A 20,559-nucleotide genomic window follows, 5' to 3' on the forward strand; every position below is an offset into this window, starting at 1 on the left:
ATGAAGCAACCCTGAAATCAGACCGGATAATTACATGTTATAAAACCCGTATTTTGTAAAACATCTCGCATTTGGCCCGGAAATGGAGGCGGGAAGTGATCGATGGTGTATTGTGATTGGTTTATAAGTCTGATTGAGTCTTCTCTGATTGGCTGAGCCGCTGACACAAAGCGTTGTTACTGGTAGGAGGTCGTTGGCGCCCTCAGTTTGAGATTCAACTGTGTCTGCCGATTGTTCAGTATACTGTTATTACCTGCTATAACAACTCAGTAATACAGATAACTTATCCGTCTCGAGGCTGAAAACATAACAACTGATATCAGAGGAAGAGAGTGTTGCCAACATGCACGTCATTAAGCGAGGTAAAGTAGCTCTCTTTAACTATCTAGCTGTCAAATAATATCGGATAATGCACCGGGGGTCATATGAGGTACTGGAAAACGTTTGCATCTAAACTGTAAGAAATGTTACAACTCACAAGAGAAAACTACACTTTAGTCTTTATATGCTTATTAGTTATGTTAAATTTGACCTATTTCTTAGCCAAAGTGTGTTTCCTTTTGTTTCTTTGTGCATTGTTCCCGTCGAGACTTTAAACAAAGACTTGAGTAATGAAAGCACAACTGACAATAGATTCTTCTCAATTTGTTGCCTGTTTTTTTTTTGTTTTTTGTTTTTTAATAACGTAGAGGCATATTTTTTTTCATTACTAACGACAGAGCTGATCAATTGAATATAAGACTCGTTTTCCTGGTTTTACTCTCGTCTAGCCTTTGTTGTTCAAATTTGACTTTTTTGTTGTTGTTTTTAAGTAAGAGCGTTGTTGCCTATTCGGAATGTATATGAAGAGGATTGTTTTAAACATGTCTTTGCAATGTTTGCATCTGTTGTGATGGCGCAGTCAGAACATTTTGTTTCCATAATAACTGGTTACGCAGGTGTTCGGCGCGCGCTTTATCAGAGTTAATTGATCGTTGGAAGGAGTCCAACTTACATTCATGGGACTGATGATCTTGTCTGATATTTGAATGTTTAGAACCAGTTATATTCAACAACTTCAGTGAGGAACTAACTAACTTAAGTTTGTATTAGAGGAAATTGACCAAAGCCTATAAACAATGTTTTATTTTATTTGGGTTTTTCAGATGGACGCCAGGAGGAGATTACTTTCGATAAAATCACTTCTCGCATCCAGAAGCTTTGCTATGGACTCAACTCTGAATTTGTGGATGCTGTAAGTTAAATTCATCTTAAAGAAATGAGAATGTTTGACGATTTTTACTCTAATTTAAAGATAATCATTTATGCCTTCAACCTTTTATCTCTATCTGTGCAGGCTCAGATTACGATGAAGGTGATCCAGGGTCTGTACAGTGGAGTCACCACTGTGGAGCTGGACACTCTGGCAGCAGAGACGGCCGCCACCCTCACCACCAAACATCCTGACTACGCACTGCTGGCTGCACGGATTGCAGTGTCCAACCTTCACAGAGAGACCAAGAAGGTATTCAGTGGTGAGTGCAAGTTACAAGGCTCTATACACTGCTCTAATGCAAGATATGCACCTTTTTTATGGAATAAATGTGTTTATAAACATGAAATAACATCTTTAATACAATACACATTCATTTAGGTATTCTCCAGTAAATGATAATGTCGCACACTGAATATTTTTAGAGTGATTATATTATCCTTACCAATGTTGCACTTTATTTCCTCTATGCTTTTGTAGATGTGATGGAGGACCTGTACAACTACGTGAACCCGTTAAATAAATGCCACTCTCCCATGATCTCCAAGGAGACACTCGACCTTGTCCTTGAAAATAAGGGAGTGAGTCACATCTGATGATGCATTTTGTTCATACTTGAAGTCAAGTCATTGCATTGTGTTTTTAAATAATATCTTCTATATTTTGCAGCGACTCAACTCAGCCATCATTTTCGACAGAGACTTCTCCTACAACTTCTTCGGCTTTAAGGTAACTTTTATTTCAATTTTACATTCAACATCTCCATTAGATATTGAATTCTAAAACTAACTTGTCTGGTTTGCTTTAAAAGACGCTCGAGCGGTCGTATTTGTTGAGGATAAACGGCAAAGGTGAGAATGGCTTTTCCTGGAGCATCTTGAGAAGCATGTTTATGGGCTAATTGTTTATTTGCTAATTATTCTCTCTCATTTGCAGTTGCTGAGAGGCCCCAGCACATGCTAATGAGAGTGGCTGTCGGGATTCATAAAGGAGACGTTGATGCAGCCATTGAGACCTACAACCTGCTGTCAGAGAAGTGGTTCACCCACGCCTCCCCGACTCTCTTCAACGCTGGCACCAACAGGCCACAGCTGTCCAGGTGAAATAAGATATACTTTACCGATCCCAATTTGGGAAAGGGGACAGCTGATGCTTTTTATACATTCCATTTTTTTCTTTTGTTTCTTTCCCTAATCTAAATTGTTTTTGCAGTTGTTTCTTGCTAAGCATGAAGGATGACAGCATCGAAGGTATTTACGACACACTGAAGCAGTGTGCCCTCATCTCCAAATCCGCTGGAGGAATTGGACTGGCAGTGAGCTGCATCAGAGCAACAGGCAGCTATATCGCTGGGGTGAGTCAGATTCATTGTTTATATTCATTATTAATGTGCTGCTTATTTTTCAGATGAATCCTTTTATCGTTTGATCTATAAAATGTTGAAACCAGTTTCCAGAGTTATGTCCATAAACATCCAAATTCAAAAGATATTTAGCAAGAATTTGTAAGAAAGAATAGGAGATATCTCAATATTTAAGGCTGGAAACTTTTTCTGTCTTTTAAAAAACAAAAACAACATATTGTCTATCAAAATAGTTGCCAATTATTTTTCGGTGGATGGTTTGATCATTTTTGCTCTGCATTCCAATCAAACAGAAAAAGAGATGTTTTAACTTCACAACTGATGACTTACAGTAGTTCTTCTTTTGTTTGTTTTGCAGACTAATGGAAATTCCAATGGGCTGGTGCCGATGCTTCGGGTCTACAACAACACAGCCCGTTATGTAGACCAGGGAGGCAACAAGGTGAAGATTTAAAGCACACACTCATGGAGCTTGACGTTGTTGCCGTAGAGACACCTCTGGTAGTAAATGCAATAACCTCGCTCTCTGTGTTCACTTGTTCAGAGACCCGGGGCCTTCGCTGTGTACCTGGAGCCATGGCATTCCGATGTGTTTGACTTCTTAGAGCTAAAGAAGAACACGGGCAAAGAGGAGCAGAGGGCCAGAGACTTGTTCTTCGGCATGTGGATCCCAGACCTATTTATGAAGCGAGTGGAAGCCAATCAGGTGAATATCTAAGGAAATCCCCTCCATCACTCACTTTCTACATTTTGAATTAAATGATAAGATGCTGTTTAAATATGTGGTTTAACTCCATATTTCAAAAGCCAAAAATATAAATTCTTGCCATTTTGACTCATGTTTTAGCTCTAAAGCTACTGTAAGTTCTATATGGGGTTTAATCCTCCTGCTATATCTAGAACATGTTCCTCTTCTGCTTTTTAGGACTGGTCTCTGATGTGTCCCGGTGAATGTCCCGGGTTAGAGGAGTGCTGGGGAGAGGAGTTTGAGGAGCTTTACACTCGGTAAGACCGGCGAACACACTAAACTCTCTTCTTAACAACCACCTGATGTCTCTGTGCTGACTTGTCCCATGTGTCCGAGTTGTGCCCAGTTATGAGAAGGAGGGCCGGGCTAAGCGTGTGGTGAAGGCTCAGCAGGTTTGGCACGCCATCATCGAGTCTCAGACAGAAACCGGTACACCATACATGCTCTACAAAGACGCCTGCAACCGGAAGAGCAACCAGCAGAATCTGGGCACCATCAAATCCAGCAACCTGTGCACAGAGATCCTGGAGTACACAAGCAAAGATGAGGTGAGAGGGGGAACTGTTGCGTCTGCTGTATTCAAATGAAATATTTTGTTAATGCCCATTGAGCCTGTCCTCTCCTTATATAACAATGCCGGTACACACATAACATCAACAGACACTCAAAACTTAATATCTATCACACCTTCTATTATCAAGACATTTTAAAAGCACTTATAAACACAAATACATAACACATTTATCAGAACTACTATAATATTTCAATCATTTCAAAAATAAAACTTGAATCACAGTCAAATGAATAATACCTTTTAAAAAAAAACTATTTTCTTTCAAAATACTTTTTTTATTGAAGTTTCCATAGACATAAGCATCCAAAATGTCATGTCAAAACATACATTTACATTTATACATAGTATCGAGAGACACACACTGAAACAACAAAACAAACAAACAAACAAAAGAAGAAAATAGATATTAATAGCTTGCTTGGTCGCCTAACCCATCAAACACAAATACAAAGACCATAAACATTATCAAACACTATTATGAAGTCTTGCCCAGAGAGAATAAGAACAAATAATAATAAAAACAGAGAGTGCAGTGATCAAACAACTCAAAGAAATGCACCCAAGTCCCCATGTTCAAAAAGGGAAGAAAAGAAAATAGAATACAAAATAAGACGCTACGAAATTATCTATGGTACATCGAAAGTGTGGTGTTCCTTAATGTAATTTAGAAAAGGACCCCATGTTTTATAAAATCTGGACGCCGAGCCCCTTATGACACACCTCATTTTCTCCATCTTAATGAAATACAAGATGTCTCTTAACCATACAGAATGAGACAGAGAAGAGGGGGATTTCCACTTCAATAGAACCAACCGTCTGGCTAGAAGGGTTGTAAAGGCTGTAAAAGGCTATCAGTTGGAATGTCGATACTCCTTGAAATAGTTTCAAAAATGTCAGACCAAAATCCATGTAAGGAAGGGCACGACCAAAACATGTGGCTATATGTGGCCGGGGCCTGATGGCATCTGTCATAGGTGGGGTCAATGTTACCATAAATCTTGGAAAGTCTAACTTTGGTTAAATGTGTGCGATGAACAATTTTACATTGCATCAGCCCATGTCTGGAACAAATTGACGAGGAATTAACCCGGCGTAGAATTACATTTTGAATGGTCGATGCCATATCCGAGCGACCGATGTGGAATTCCGAATGCTCGTGGAATGTTTGTGAAGTTTTCGTAACTTCTCGGAATTCTTAGAATTATGGGTAATCACATTTCTCGAAGAAGACAATCAACATGGCGACCGGGTCAGATCTTGCTCCGCTGGCGGAAGAAGCACAGCCAGGACCTTCTCAGGACCGTAACACTGTCTTCCACTCAGCTGAGGTGAGTCTAAGTTGCATTAAGAGTTAGTAAGACCTAGTAAGAGTGAGTAGAGTAGAGTCTTCGGATAGGTAGGAGCTTTCTCCAGTTTCCACCACTCCTAATACTAGTACTAGTACGTTATACCCGGGCTGTTCTTCAGCTCGGAGTGTAACATGATTTTTGGGTTTGTGCAAGGAGGCTAAGATAAAACCTCCTTGGTTTCTGGTGTTCTGTTGTTGTGCTTGACTGGATGAAATTATTATGAATGTTTTGTTCTGTTCTTTCTGTCAGACTCACTCTGACTGACTGACTCCCTACTCCACCAACACCCGGCTTTTATTTTCATGTCTTATGAGTCTTAGAAAGACAGCAGACGCTCGCCCAGCATAGCAGACAATAGGAACTGCATCTAACACTTGTCACCTACATGGCATTACATTGATATGCGGCCTGATTAAAGTGTCAAGGATTGAAATACAGATTAATTCTGGTAACAACAAGGTAACAAAACACAGAAATTTGTGGATCAAAAGGGCTACAAGTTTGGCAAAACTGCAATAAAAGCTGACCACATAAAATGAGCACTTCTCCCCTTCTTACACAAATTCACCCTACATGTATTTGACCTTAAAAAGTAATAACGTTGATACAAGGACTCAGAAATATAACACAGGGAATCTATGTTTGATTTGGTTGAAGATTCTTGGTCATTTGTAATAAACAGTATTATATTTACCCTTCTTCAGTTTGCGGGCGAAGGAGAACAAGAAAAGGTTCGGGCGGCCGAAGGAGAACCAGACCCAGAATCATACGCTGATCTCATAAGATCAGCCATTGAGGAGATGGACGACTTGAAAAAGCTTCAGGATACCAATGAAGTTGACGAGGAAACATTCCTGGAAACTTTACCAGAGGATTGCACTTACAGGATCACAAGTCTTCGGGGCACTTGCTCTGGGTTTGTTGCCAGTGTCTTAACACCAGACCTGACTACTGACAACTACAAAGACTGGTTACTCGAATATGAAGCCCTGAATGACACTGGCTTGAGGAAGAAAACAGTCAAGGGTGAGACATCTGGCTATTTCATGCAGACCTACTACCGTTGCCAACACAACACCAGGAAGTGGATTCCAAGTAAAGACCCGCAGTGCAGACTTAGCAGGGATCCTACTGCTAGGGTTAAGAATACGAACTGCCCGTTCCAGCTAGTGCTAAAGATATCAAGAGAAAATGTCACTACCATTGACATTCACTGTGAGCACAATCATTCAGTTGGTACTTTGGAAGCTTCCAACTTCAAATATTTGTCTATAGAAACAGTGGAGAAATTATATCAGCTTTTTGAGTCCGGTCTGACACCATCAACTGCTAGACTGCAGTTTTTGACAGACCTTAAGAATGGTTGTAAAGATGACATCACTTATTACCAACGAAAGGCGGATCGCTCCATCATGCCAAGGAAAAGAGACTTCAGTCATCTGTACCAACAATTTGGAAAAGAACTATGGAGGGAAAGACAGTCAGATGTTTATCAAGCTGGTAGAAAGACTTGAATCGTATAAAGAACAGAATCCTGAGGCAACTACCAAGCACCAGATATATGAGGGTGACAGTAAACCTCTCATAATTGCACTGGTAACTCCATTGAGGAAGAGGGTTCATAAAGAAGTCCCTCAATCATGAGAACACGTTTTTGTAGATGCAACTTTGAATACTGAAGAACATAACTTAAAGGTCTTCATGTTATGCACTCACCATGTGGCTGGTGCATTGCCATTGGGGATTTTGATCACAAGTGATGAGAAGTAAAGTATCTTGTGTCAGGGCTTTCAGACACTTAAATCCTGTCTGCCGCCTGATGCCTTTTATGGCAATGGACCTGAAGTAGGTCCCAATGTCATACTTACAGATAACTGTAACGAAGAACGCAACGCTCTCAGCCAAGAATAGCCTAGGGCCACTCTCCTACTGTGTACCTTCCATATTTTACAGCAAGTATGGAGGTGGCTTCATGACAAGAGAAATAAGATCCAACAAGACGACCGGCCGCACTTGTTAAGCCTCTTCAAGAAGTGTCTCTATGCTGAAATTGAAGAAATATTTCAGAACTGCTGTTCAGAGTTGTTTCAGGATGACAAATGTAAACAGTATTCCAACTTTACTACATACGAATCAAACCTGTGTGAGAAAAAAGAGGCTTTTGCCCTTTGCTTCAGAAGTCACTTGCTTGTGAGAGGGAACCACACAAATAACTTTGTGGAAGCGCAGTTTCTTGTTTTGAAAGACACTGTCTTAAGAAGAGTAAAGGAGTATAATGTAGGGGACTTTATAGAGAGAATTACGTCAGACTTGGAGAACCATTACAAGACAAAGTTGCTGTCATTAGTAGATGGGAACTTTGACGGTACCTACAGACGGCGGTTCATGGGAACTGGCAAAGATGGCGCAACAGGATTTCAGGTCCCTTCACAAGAGGAACAGAATACCTACCTGTCATCGGTGCAGCAATTCGAGAACAATGTTTTCAAGATTGCAAGTGGATCCAGTCCAGGACAAAGGTACTGCAGAGTGTGTTAGAATATTTGTTCATGATTTTGCAGCTGTAGCAACTTCATTTTCTTTGCTCGCTTTGGGCCGGATTAGACCTGGACCTTTCCTAACTATTACATAATTACCTACATTTGCTAAGAAGGGTCTAAATGGGTTGGGTGTGTGTGCACTATTCAGTTACTTAATTATAAATGGCTTAATTCTTTGTTAATCTGTGTTGCAATTTTACAAAATGTGGTTGTGTATTGACGTTAATGTAGTCTTCTTAAAAAAACACATGCTTCTGGAGTTAAGACTTTTATTGGAGTTTTGAATTTTATTGTATATTTATAACTTATGTCACCCTTTTTTTTGTTTCAGCCACACAGTAAAAAGATGGTAGTCCCTGCAAGCATCAGAACATATTATGGGCAGCTAAGAAGGCACATTGTCTTCATTTAGTTTCTGTCACCAATTCAGAAGAGAGACAAAAACTGGCTAAGATTGCAATTGGGGAAACATTGTCACTATCCTTTTACAACAATTTGCAAACTGTTGTTGACCAAAGTATGCCAGCCACATCAGGAATTGTCAATGAAGAATTGTTACATCATGTGGATAATGAGCTCCCCACAGTAATGGTTGAGGCGCAGGTCTGCGAAGAGCAGGAACTACATGATAATTCATGTATTGACACAGCATCAAATTAGCTAAGCACGTGCTTTGAGCAGATTGCAGAGAAACTTAAATCAACCAATGACACAAATTTAGCTAGAGCAATTATCACTTTTTCAGAGTGAGTCTCAAGTCTACCTTCCACAATGCATGCAAATCTTACAGCAGCACTTCATAATTTTGGGACAAATGAGTTGAAGAAAACAGGCATCGGAAAGAAAATCAGGGTCCAGCCAAATAGAAAAAGGAAGTCTGGAATTGGTAGCCGGCAGGCAGTATCAAAAGGAAGGCCTTCAAAACTACAGTCAGCACAAGCAAGCTTGGAAGTACCTCTGAAGAAATGTAAGCGTTCCCACAGTCTGGCTAAAGCTGTACAGGCCAACACAAATACCAGCAAAAAGTCAGGGTCTCATGTAATGAAATCAAAAACAAAACATATTGAAAGGAAGAAACAACTTCTTCTTGAAAGAACTAACATATTACACTTGCAACAATAACAACGAGGAAGACTATGCTTAGGATGGTAGCAAAAAAAGATGGGACAATGGAACCCAGACATTTCTAAGTGAATGATACTATAGAAATATGAATGTTGGGATCAAAATGGATCTTTCTTTGAGTTTTGTAGCTTACAAATTGTCCTACTTTAGTATGGAAATGCTCCCACCATGGGCCTTGCCACATTTCCTCTGGGAAGCATACCGGGGTAATATGTTGTTTTGTCATTCTATTGCTAAGCATGTTTGTACAGTTTTGTACTTAAGTACATAAGCTATGGCATGGTCTGGTTGCACACAATTGTAGTTTGACATTACAAAAAATGCAACTTATATGTGCAGTAGTGAGTCACAACAAAGAGATGTTGTAGGTAAAGAAACATATTCGGTAAGACCCCACCTTCAAATATTGTAAGGCAATGATTATCACAAATTCAAGTTTATGATTTTTTGTTAAACTTAAAGGAATGGTAGCTGTACATATGAATTGTTTACTACAGTTTTTATAGTTTGTTCCCCTCAATGTGTGAGTGCAGACTTTTTTATTCCTTTAAAACTTGCTATCCTTGAAGACTCCCTATGTAATGTACTAAATCCTGTTATTTCTTTCATGTGCGTGATCAGTTATGTGATTTCTGGTGCCTGGTAAGATTTCTTTTCTCAGAAAAAATCTTATTGCAATGGCTACACTTGTAGCTCTCTCTGTGATACTTGGCCAAATGCTTTTTCAACTTTAGCTTATGACTGAAACTTTCATTACATTCACTGCAAATGCATTCATGGCAGCCTTTCTGGTGATACTTCAGGTCCTTTTCTCTGGAGAAGCTGGTGTTGCTGCTGGCACACCTTTTCATCTCCACCAGTCCCGTGTCAATGTCCTCCCGCATTCGCTGTACTTTAGCACTCCAGTCCTGGAACAATATAGAAATGAACTTTACTTTATCACATTCTCTACAATTGTGTCAACTGGCTTCTGTGGCATTCTTTGTGGATATCTATATAATACTGTACGATGAGGGGTTGGTTCCAAAGGATAATATGAAATGTTAGCTAGGGGTGCAATCTAAACATTAGAAATAGATTTTTAACCCATTTCCAAGATACAGTATAATACATTTATATGCAAACCTTTCGTCTGTCCGCAGGCAACTTTTTCCACATTTTCCAAACTACTGTGGAGACTTGTCCAATTCTTGCCCCCTCTCCAAGCTCTGCCATAACATCTGGCTGTGGAACGATGCAAACAAATAAAAGGGCGAATCTAACAAAAAAGTAGTGAAGCAGGCTGTTAACACCTCAGGAGAAAGTTAGGGTGAGAAAGGATGGCCTGGGTAGGCATGCAAATTGTTCCTGTGTGAATTGAGGGGGTGAAAAATCAAAGTCACACCTCATCCCTGTCCTCTATCAGCGTTCATAGGTCTGCTGTACGAGGTAACAAGGTGTAAAAACTTGGTGAAAACTTATTTTGACACAAGGGGTCGGAACAACAGTGTTTGCTATAGATGTTATATTTCAAGGTCAAATCAAGGATTGTTCAAATGTATGTAGACTATATTAATATTGTTATCTGGTGTAAATATTTACTTTGCTAGAGCATTTAGGAAAACATCTCAAACTGCAAATTAAACTCACCGCAACTGAGTTGAAAAAAGTGTTCCATCCAGATGGTTTCTTGACAGATTCCTGAGAAGGTCCTGGCTGTGCTTCTGCCGCCAACGGAACAAGATCTGGAGTTGACCCTTCTTCGGCTGCCATGTTGATTGTCTTCTTCGAGAAATGTGATTACCCATAATTCTAAGAATTCCGAGAAGTTACGAAAACTTCACTAACATTCCACAAGCATTCAGAATTCAAGATCTGTCGCTCGGATATGGCATCGACCATTCAAAATGGCAACGACCGTTCTGCGAAATGGCAACGACCGTTCTGAAAGGCGATGACCGTTTACGCGACGGAAAATTTGGGAGGGTCCCTGTTTTGAGAATTAAAGAAATTGTAGCTTAAGAGAATGAAAGGATTCGTTGTAAACATCAATAAGAATTGATGCTAATTTATCAAACTATTTCCTATAGAATTCAATTGTATATCCGTCCGGACCTGGGCATTTACCCGCCTGCATAGCGTGAGCAGCCCTATGAAGCTATTCCACAGTCATAGGCTCCTCTAGCTTCTCAGCTGAGTCAGAGTCGATCATAGGAATGTCTAGACTGAGGATCGAAAAAATGGTTAAATGTAGACGGATCGTCCAGCGGCTCCGCCGTATAAAGAGAGGAGTAACATTGCTTAAATTGTTCAATAATCTGTTTGGGGTCAGTGGTTATACCTGATGGAGTCTGAATTTAAGGAATTTGATGAGAAGTTGATTTCTGTCTTAATTGGTGAGCCAGTAATTTACTTGCTTTGTCGCCAAATTTGTAGTAAGCACATCTGGACTTAAACAGCAATTTCTCAGTGTGAGCTGTAGAAAGAACATCAAATTCCGCTTGTCGCAAAAGGCGTTCCTTATACTGTATAGATCTGGTGATGGAGTTACAGAGTATGTGTCATCAATCTGTGTGATCTGTTTGGTCAAATTTTTCAGTTTCCTCCCCCTGGCTCTACTTTCGTGGGCACAATAAGAAATAATTTCCCCCCTCAAATATGCCTTCAGTGTCTCCCACAGTAATGAAGAAGAGATCCCTGGTGTCCTATTCATTTGTAAAAAAAATGTAATCTGCTGGGAAATAAAAGTAACAAAATCTTCATTTGATAACAGACATGTATTCAGTCGCCAGGATGGACGGGCATTATCGCATCCCTTGATTTGCAAGTCCATTAGAACTGGGGCGTGGTCTGATATGACAATAGCATTATATGAGCAGGATAATACCAATGGAATAAGCCGATTGTCAATCAAGAAATAGTCAATGCGTAGAAGGTGTGTTGGACATGAGAAAAAAAAGAGTATATCTTATTGGATGGATTATGAAAACGCCAAGGGTCTGAAAGTGAGAACTCGTCCATAGAGGACCGAATAACTTTAGCAGAGCTTGATAATACTGTCGTTTTTGTGGATGAGCTATCTAATGATGGATTAAGTCAGCAGTTGAAGTCCCCCCCCTAAAATGAGATGAGACCTACACTGGTCAGGAATTAAGGAGAATACTGATCTTTCCTCGATTTCCCTCGGGATAAATAAAGCTTCTTGAATCTTGATCTGAAAAAGCAACTGTCATCCCAGTTGGGGCCCAGTGTTGGGAAGGATACTTTCAAAACGTATTCCGTTACAGAATACAGAATACATGCCCAAAAATGTAATTTGTAACGTATTCCGTTACATTAGTCAATCTGAGTAACGTATTCTGAATACTTGGATTACTTCCACATTGAATTGCATTTTATACGTGTAGGAATATGCCCATCAAATCCTGCTTACTAAACAGCCCTATTCTGGTGTGTTCTTCTGTTCCAATTGGCTGAACAAAATATGTTTTGCTTGGTTAAAAAAAAAAGAAGAATTGACCAATTTTCCCCTTCAGTTTCTTTATTTACTCAGCTGTTAAAAGTGGGAAAATAGAAAAACATAAAATGCTCTGTTTCTGTTCAGAATTTGCTGTTATATCTAACTTTTTTTTTTTTCACTGAGCGACTAAGTGCGTAGGTGTTCCAACTTATCACCTTAAAAATAAAGAGCACCAGAGGAAAACCTGCATTTTCCCTACCCTTGTCCCGATTTTACATGACAAAAGCATAAAAGGATGATATGAAACATTCCATTAAGATTGTTACAGCTGACTTTTTAAACATTAATGTTCTTCCATTAAGAAAGATACACTAATAACGGTCCTTCAACAAACACAAACTGAATGTGATGATGGCAAAATTATATCCTTTTTTAAACTACGCCACCAAATGTTATATTGAAAAACCAACATTACTTCTTGGTAATGTAACAACAAAGGCTAGCAGCAAAAAACAATCCAAAATGTCAAAGTTGTACATAGGGGGAAAACTTTTTTTTCAAACATTTGCAGAAGGCATGTAAGGTGTTGCTTTTATGTGAATGTCAGATGAAAAAAATACAACAATTGGTTTTAAAAAGAATAATGTGGTTGTCAATGTGCATTGCCTGTGAATGCCTGTGAACTTAAAGCCAATATGCTTTGAGCCACCTACCTACATATTTGACCCACCTACTCTACATATCAACACTCCAGTAAAGGCGGTTGTATCGCAGCAGGAGAGCCTGCTCAAAGTGCTTATCTGTCATTGTGTTACGGTGTGGAGTGAAAATAAGTCCTCCCTGGCTAAAGAGACGCTCGACAGGAGCACTTGATGGCAGAGTAGTATTGTACTTTAAGAAGAGGGCTCTGATCATTGGATACATCTTCAATGAAGCCAATGACTTGTCTGAATCTTGGAGATACCTCTGCACCTCTTCCTCCACTGATGAACTTGTCATCTGTGCTCTCTCAAAAGTGAAGAAGTTGTCATCATCTTCTGGATCACCTCCAACTGCGGCATTTCCAGAGGTGCCGGCGTCCTCAGAAGGCTCTGTATAAAGAAGACGAGTCTCTTGGACCATTGCTCTTTTCATGGCTTCCCTCTCTTCATCAGCAAGCCACCACAGTCGAAACTTTGGGATGGTGGAAGCCGCCATCCTTGCCTCATGGGAGGCCAACACCTGCCCAAATCGAGTGTCAATGGCTTTTATAACAGCTGAGAGGATGTGGGTTGAGAACTGCACTTGTGTCAACTTTTCAGCTAACTTGGCTTTTAGGCTGAGAATGGTGGGAACTATGTATCCAAAGTAACAGTTATTTTCTCCCTGGAGCAGGTTGATTGAGTAAGCAAGAGGTTTCAGAATGGCTGTGTACTCTTTTAGAAACATCATCTCTTGAGGATGCAGTTTGGCCACTTTCAGCTGGTCACAGATTCCATTGAGCTGACTCTCAGTTAGACTCCTTAACTTCTCGATTGAATGATACTCTGAGCTCCACCTAGTCACTGAAGGTACCAAACATCTCATTTGGGCAATTTCGTCAATTGCTTCAGCAGCACCTGAGGAGTGATGAGACTTATTCCAGATTGCAGAACATTTTGACATTGCACTTCTGTATAGTTTTCGAGAAACACCCTGCGAGGCAACTTTGTCAAGATCATTTGTGGCAACAAGATTCAAAGTGTGCGCGGCACATCGATGGTGAGGTGGCAAAAAAAAGTTTAGCTCCTCTTCCTCTTGCTCCTCCTGATGAACTGCAGAGACATCAGCAAACTGCACATCATGTATGCCATCCATCTCATCATCCATTTCACACCCTCCATATTCATTGAATGCCTTCACGAAATTGCTACCATTGTCAGTGACTGTGGCACTGACTTTGCCTTGGATCTGGAATTCTGCATGAATCTGACTCATTTTGGCAGCAATCACATCATAGGTGTGGTGGCCCCTTATCCTTTCACATGCCAGCGCAGCAGACTTTCGATCTAATGTTTCAGTAAGTGCCTCCTTCATACTTTGAGATCCCCTTTCAATGCGCAACATCAATGTTTTTCTGCACATGGGTGTCCTACCCCCACTAATTCCTTCGATCATCTTACGGAATGGGGCATTCTCCACTAATGAAAAGGGCTGCACATCTGCAATTACGAACTCAAGAACCAAGGAGTTTACTTTTCTTTGGGTGATTGCTGAGGTGCTGAGTGTTGATTGTTTGAGAGGAGGTGTGGTGGGCATGGCTCTTCGTTCACCACCATCATCTGATGCCATTTCTGCTGTTTTCAAGACACTGGAATGCTTCCTCTAAAATAAAGAAAGACATCAAGAGCACAAATAAATAACACTGAAATTGTTTTATGCTGGGAAGAATGAAGAGGATTAATGTAGGCCTATACATGTGTGTAAAACCACGTGGAAGCATTTAAACATATAGAAAGCTTCCACAGTAGCATTACTAACAAGTGAAAGGAGGTTGGTTGCTGGCAAGCAGAGGTTGCACTGCACAGTTATATTTGGTTCTCCCTTCTCTTTCTTTAATGTGAAATGCTGTTTGAATTTCCATGTAAGAAACGCATTCCTGCCCTGGCTATGTTGTGCCGGCTCCGGCTCCAGCTCTACCTCTAGCTCCTGCTGTTCCTCTTCGGACTTCATTGTGACTAATCACGCAAACAATCGTTCGTTTTCATGTTGGGGTTGGGGCTTCTGGGAAATGCATTAATTTATTTAGAGAGTGAATAAACTCGTGAAACAGAGAAGTATCGTCATGTAATCCATTGATTTCAACAATGTAACTGTATTCTGAATACCATCTATTTAAATTGTAACTGTAACGGAATACAGTTACTCATAATTTGTATTCTGAATACGTAATGCCGGTACATGTATTCCGTTACTCCCCAACACTGTTGGGGCCATATACATTAAGTAAAGCTACCTGGGTGCCATTAAGTATCCCAGACACAAGAACATATCTACCATTTGGATCAGAGGAGACATCTGAGCACGTAAAATTAACTCATTTATGAATCAAGATTGCCACACCTCTGGATCTACTCTGGAATGATGAGTGATACACTTGTCCAACCCACCTCTTCCACAACCTGGTGTGATCAGATGGTTTAAGGTGGGTTTCTTGAAGAAAGGCAATATGAACACCCAGATGTTTAAGATGTCCAAGCACTTTGCTAGGTTTGATTGGCTGGTTTAGGCCATTACAGTTCCAGCTGGAGAATTTCATCACCCCTCCACTCTGCCACGAGGTAGGCCTATTAGGACGGCTCATAGACTGGGGCTGGGTGTAAAATATATATCACTATAGAATATGCTATGTGAATGAATTCAGATCGTGGCAACCAAGCAATAAACAAAATATTAGGAACAACGTTGTTCAAACGAAATTGTAAACAAACACAACCCTCCCTCCTCCCCCTGCAGATGTGTCACATGAATTGGACGCGCGCATAACCCACTATCACTAGTAAACTCTAACACACACTCAAGTAATAAGACACTTCTCCTGGAGTTAAGTGAGAAAATAATGACATTATAACACTGTCAAACAGTATAAAGATATACAGTGAACATTAGCATTGAACTTGCTTGAAAAAGCAGAGGGGAGCCGCGGGATGTTTCGCTGGCCCGTCGTAGAATCTCGTTCCGGATATGGAAAAAGTGGACCCTGATGACAACCGGTCGGGGCGGCTCTCCCATCTTAGGTTTGGCACGCAGGGCGCGATGGGCTCTGTCGAGTAGCGGGACTTCATCTAGCTTCAGCAGGTCTTTCAATAAACCGCCGATGAATTCTGTCTGACGCTGTCCTTCAGAGCCCTCGGGTATTCCCACCAGTCGTAGGTTGTTCCTCCTCGATCTCCCCTCCAAATCCTCACACTTGTCCATCAGCGTTTTCACCTGGGCTCCGAGCTCACTGACGGCGGAATCGAGTGAGGAGACTCGTTCGCCGAGAGCTCCAAGTCGTGAAGAGTTTGTCCATGTTCATTTATCTTTTGCAGCAGTGGTTCGGTTGCATTCTTCAATTCTGTGCGTACTGAGCTGATTTTGATTCTCAAATCAGATACCAACGAGTCGATTCTGCCACATATATCCTCCTTTAGTGAATCCAGCATAGACTGCAAAGCCCGTAGATCGATGGAGTTAGCCGCGCTAGTAGCTTCGTCCCGGTGTTCCAGTTTAACTGGATTCCGGTTCAACCATAGACTGTATATATTGATACAGTCTATGGGTTCAACTGGTTGAGTTTGTTTACGTTTTCCACTCCTTGAGCGTGATATGACGCTATACGGGCCGAATCATATGTGGTTGCCAGGTTCGTCATTTTCACCTTACTTGTGTGTCTGAAGTGTGACCAGACAATATTAAAAAAAAATCCTCGGCGAAAAAATGTAAGCATCACTTCACGTAAATGTGCTTGTTGCTTCAACGTCTGAACGGTAGCTCAGGCCATTAGCGGTAAGGCAGTGGATTAATACCATATGAAAGGATGACTGGGTTCGTATCTCACAGCGGCTATTTTCATAGCGTTTGATATGTGCTTTTTAGGCAACAAAACAAAGCAATATCCTTTGAGGTGGCCATGCTAGTGTTTTGTCCGTAACACATGGCTTTTGAAGTCGTTTTTGAGGCTTGCGTTGGCAGCGTCTGCCTGTGTCATATTGTGAATATCACCAGTTAACATGGTGGGGTTTATTTCATCCATGTCAAACGGTGATTGTAAACAGCTGACAAGAGTTGACAACACTTATATGGTTCAAGCAGGGAATTGTTTGAGCCGGCCGGTGGCGTAATGAGTAACATTCATGGTTGATACATATATTACCCAAGTTCGAATCCTGTCGCTGGAGTATGAATATTGTTTATTTTCATTTTTATTTTTTGGCCAGCATATTTTCTGTTGTTGTCTGTAGGTGATCTCCACATGTGCATTTTACATGAACTGGTGATGTTAACGTTTTTTCGCCGAGGTTTTCTACATTGTCTGGTCACACTTCAGACACACAAATTACGTGATAATGACGAACCTGGCAACCACAACATCTGGCGGAAAAGGTAAACAAACTCAACCAGTTAAACCGGAATCCAGTTAAACTGGAACACCGGAAATTGTGGCAGCTCAGTCAGTTGGGGGGCTTTGTTGCGGCTTCGCCGCCTCAACTTGGATTTCGGCTTTACAGAAGACATTGGTGAATTCAAAGCGCAATACCAGCTCGGCTCACTGATAAGCTAAAAAAACGGAGTCAGCTAGTATAAAGAAATGTTGATGAAGGGATTGTTTATAGTTAAAATTTGTCACAAAGCGACAGAGCTCACATGCTCGGTGTTCGGCTCCACACCCAATGAATGATAACTTAATATTATTTTCTTTTCTTGTGTTCTGCTCAGGTTGCCGTGTGTAACCTGGCATCCATTGCCCTCAACATGTACGTCACCCCAGAGAAGACCTTGGACTTCAAAAAGCTTGCATCTGTCACCAAAGTCATCGTCAAGAACCTGAACAAGATTATTGACATCAACTACTACCCAGTGATCGAGGTATGCTTTGAGAGAGTGTTTCCTCTCTGTCCATGCTGCAGTCGTATGGGTTCCATGGTAACAAGTGGCTCCTCTGTGCTGGTTTGCAGGCGGAAAGGTCCAACAAGCGACACAGACCGATTGGAATCGGTGTGCAGGGTCTGGCTGATGCCTTCATTCTTATGCGTTATCCATTTGAAAGCCCTGAGGCCCAGCTGCTCAACATTCACATCTTTGAGACCATCTACTACTCTGCCCTGGAGGCCAGCTGTGAGCTGGCGGCAGAGCTCGGCCCTTATGAAACCTACGCCGGATCTCCTGTCAGCAAGGGGGTCAGTAGATTTCACATTGCTTTCAATCCATCCCAGGATAAAGTTCAGCAGTTCAAACTCTGATCCTTTGTTCTCCAGATCCTTCAGTATGACATGTGGAATAAAACACCAACAGATCTCTGCGACTGGAAAGCATTGAAGGCCAAAATCGCCAAGTAAGTCTTTTTAAATGTCTCTCCTGACATTTGTCATCTACTGTATGTGGAGGTTGTAGCTCACCCCTGCCTCCCCCCTGTGTGTCCTCAGGCACGGTGTGAGGAACAGTCTTCTCATGGCTCCCATGCCCACAGCCTCCACCGCCCAGATCCTTGGCAACAACGAGTCTATTGAGGCGTACACCAGCAACATCTACACCCGCAGGGTGCTCTCCGGAGAGTTCCAGGTCAGCACTGAGAACATTCACTGCTTCAGATTCAGAAGTTATTTACATAATATGCTGATACATTTCTTCGAATATCAGCCTAGATAAAGTCCCAAAAGGACTTGTTGGAATGTTTTAATGCACGGTGCCAGTGAGCCTTTTCACTCTAAAAGAATTGCAAAATGTAATGGTGAGGTTTTTGGCAATTCACAGGAAATGACAGAAACATGGGTAAATGAATGAATGATCACACACATTTTAAAATGAAAAACGTTCATTTGCTTTTTCCATTATGTTTTAAATATTTAATTAAACATGCTCTTTCCTGGACCTCCCTTATTGATAACTTTCTTCCCTGCCTCTGCCACAGATTGTGAACCCTCACCTGCTGAAGGACCTCACAGAGAGAGGACTGTGGAGCGACAAGATGAAGAACCAGCTGATTGCTCAGAACGGGTCTATCCAGGTAAAGAGCCACTCAGATTGAAAACCTATTCAGCATCATTGCTCTAAATCTTCCTATAATTAAAATGTTTGGGTGATCATTATGCTGTCCGACATGTCTGCAGGGTATTGACAAAATCCCTGCTGATCTGAAGCAGCTGTATAAAACAGTGTGGGAAATCTCCCAGAAGACAGTCATCAAGATGGCAGCAGATAGAGGGGCTTACATCGATCAGAGCCAGTCGCTGAACATCCATATCGCCGAGCCAAACTACGGCAAACTGACCAGCATGCACTTCTATGGATGGCAGTTGGTAAGTCAGGGCTGAGGAAATTCTCAATGCTCATCGCAGTGCCAAGAAACAAACGTCTCAATGCCGTCTTCTTTTCTCTGCAGGGCCTGAAAACTGGCATGTACTACCTGCGGACAAAGCCTGCCGCCAACCCCATCCAGTTCACCCTGAACAAGGAGAAGCTGAAGGAGGCCCAGGCCAGCAGGAGCGACGAAGGAGACACCAAAGAGAAAAACCTCGCAGCCATGGAGTGCTCCTTAGCCAACAAAGATGAGTGTTTGATGTGTGGCTCCTGAAAACACACTGCCCCTCATCTTACTCCCAGTTGATAATCTATTTTTGGAAACACCCTGCTCTTTTTTTGTATATGATGTTGGACCAAGGGTTTTGCATATGCAGCTGGTTTCAGGTCACAGATCTTTATATTTAATATTTTCATCATGAATTGTGTTGTATGCCTGTTTGTATAGAATTAAGAAGGTACAATGAATTAATACATGCTCTGAGTGATTTGTTGTTATTGTTTTTATATGTAGGTCATTTTTAATGAAGATGTTTGTGTTTTAGATGTGTGGGAATTAAACGTTTTATTCAGTGGTCTTTATTTTAGTTTCATTATTTATTACGCTGTTGTAAAAATGTTTAGCTTTGGTTGTGCATTTGTTTTAATTGTTCATATTAAGACCTAAATGTATTGAGGCATGAGCAATGGCTTTCTTTTACATTTTCAAAAGCAAATCATTTTTTACTCACTGCATGCTGTTGTAAAGTCGTTTTGTTAATTAGGAAATGAAAGTCTTTTCAATCACCAGGGACGCTCTAACAGGATGGTGATTATGATTGGCTGGTGAATGGTGACACATCATGCCTGTGCATGTAAAACATGAAATTATTTTTTTCGTGTAAAATGTTTCGGGCTTTGGTGTCAAAATAAATAAAGGGTGATATTTAATTATCTAGTAAAGCAGGAAAACAGAACAGGCTCAACACACTGAAAAGAGAAGTGATGATGGCATCAGTCATGCAATAACAGAGACAAAACGCTACAGGTGTGAGTCCACAGGAAGAGTGTGGAAGTGTCTGGGGACAGGCGATGCTGCAGGTGGTGAATTAATGACCTGATGCAACCTCACGGGAGCAGTGTGTGTGAAACAAGCTGAGACCTGCACTGTCA

General features: G+C 41.1%; 1 protein-coding gene across 1 annotated transcript; it reads left to right on the top strand.

Annotated features, from left to right (window-relative positions):
* The first annotated feature begins 214 nt into the window (after positions 1 to 214).
* On the top strand, positions 215 to 20,295 carry LOC134872609 (ribonucleoside-diphosphate reductase large subunit-like). Its single transcript, XM_063895989.1, has 19 exons — positions 215 to 362; positions 1,146 to 1,234; positions 1,337 to 1,514; positions 1,733 to 1,833; positions 1,922 to 1,981; positions 2,064 to 2,103; positions 2,189 to 2,351; positions 2,465 to 2,606; positions 2,974 to 3,057; positions 3,160 to 3,321; positions 3,541 to 3,620; positions 3,710 to 3,911; positions 17,827 to 17,976; positions 18,066 to 18,287; positions 18,366 to 18,442; positions 18,534 to 18,669; positions 19,019 to 19,114; positions 19,218 to 19,406; positions 19,490 to 20,295. Exons 1-19 carry the CDS (start codon positions 344 to 346, stop codon positions 19,679 to 19,681), a joined length of 2,382 nt encoding a protein of 793 aa, XP_063752059.1. The 5' UTR covers positions 215 to 343; the 3' UTR covers positions 19,682 to 20,295.
* The last annotated feature ends 264 nt before the right edge of the window (positions 20,296 to 20,559 follow it).

This window comes from Eleginops maclovinus, chromosome 11 (genome assembly GCF_036324505.1).
Source record: "Eleginops maclovinus isolate JMC-PN-2008 ecotype Puerto Natales chromosome 11, JC_Emac_rtc_rv5, whole genome shotgun sequence".
In the NCBI taxonomy this organism is placed as follows: Eukaryota; Metazoa; Chordata; class Actinopteri; order Perciformes; family Eleginopidae; genus Eleginops; species Eleginops maclovinus.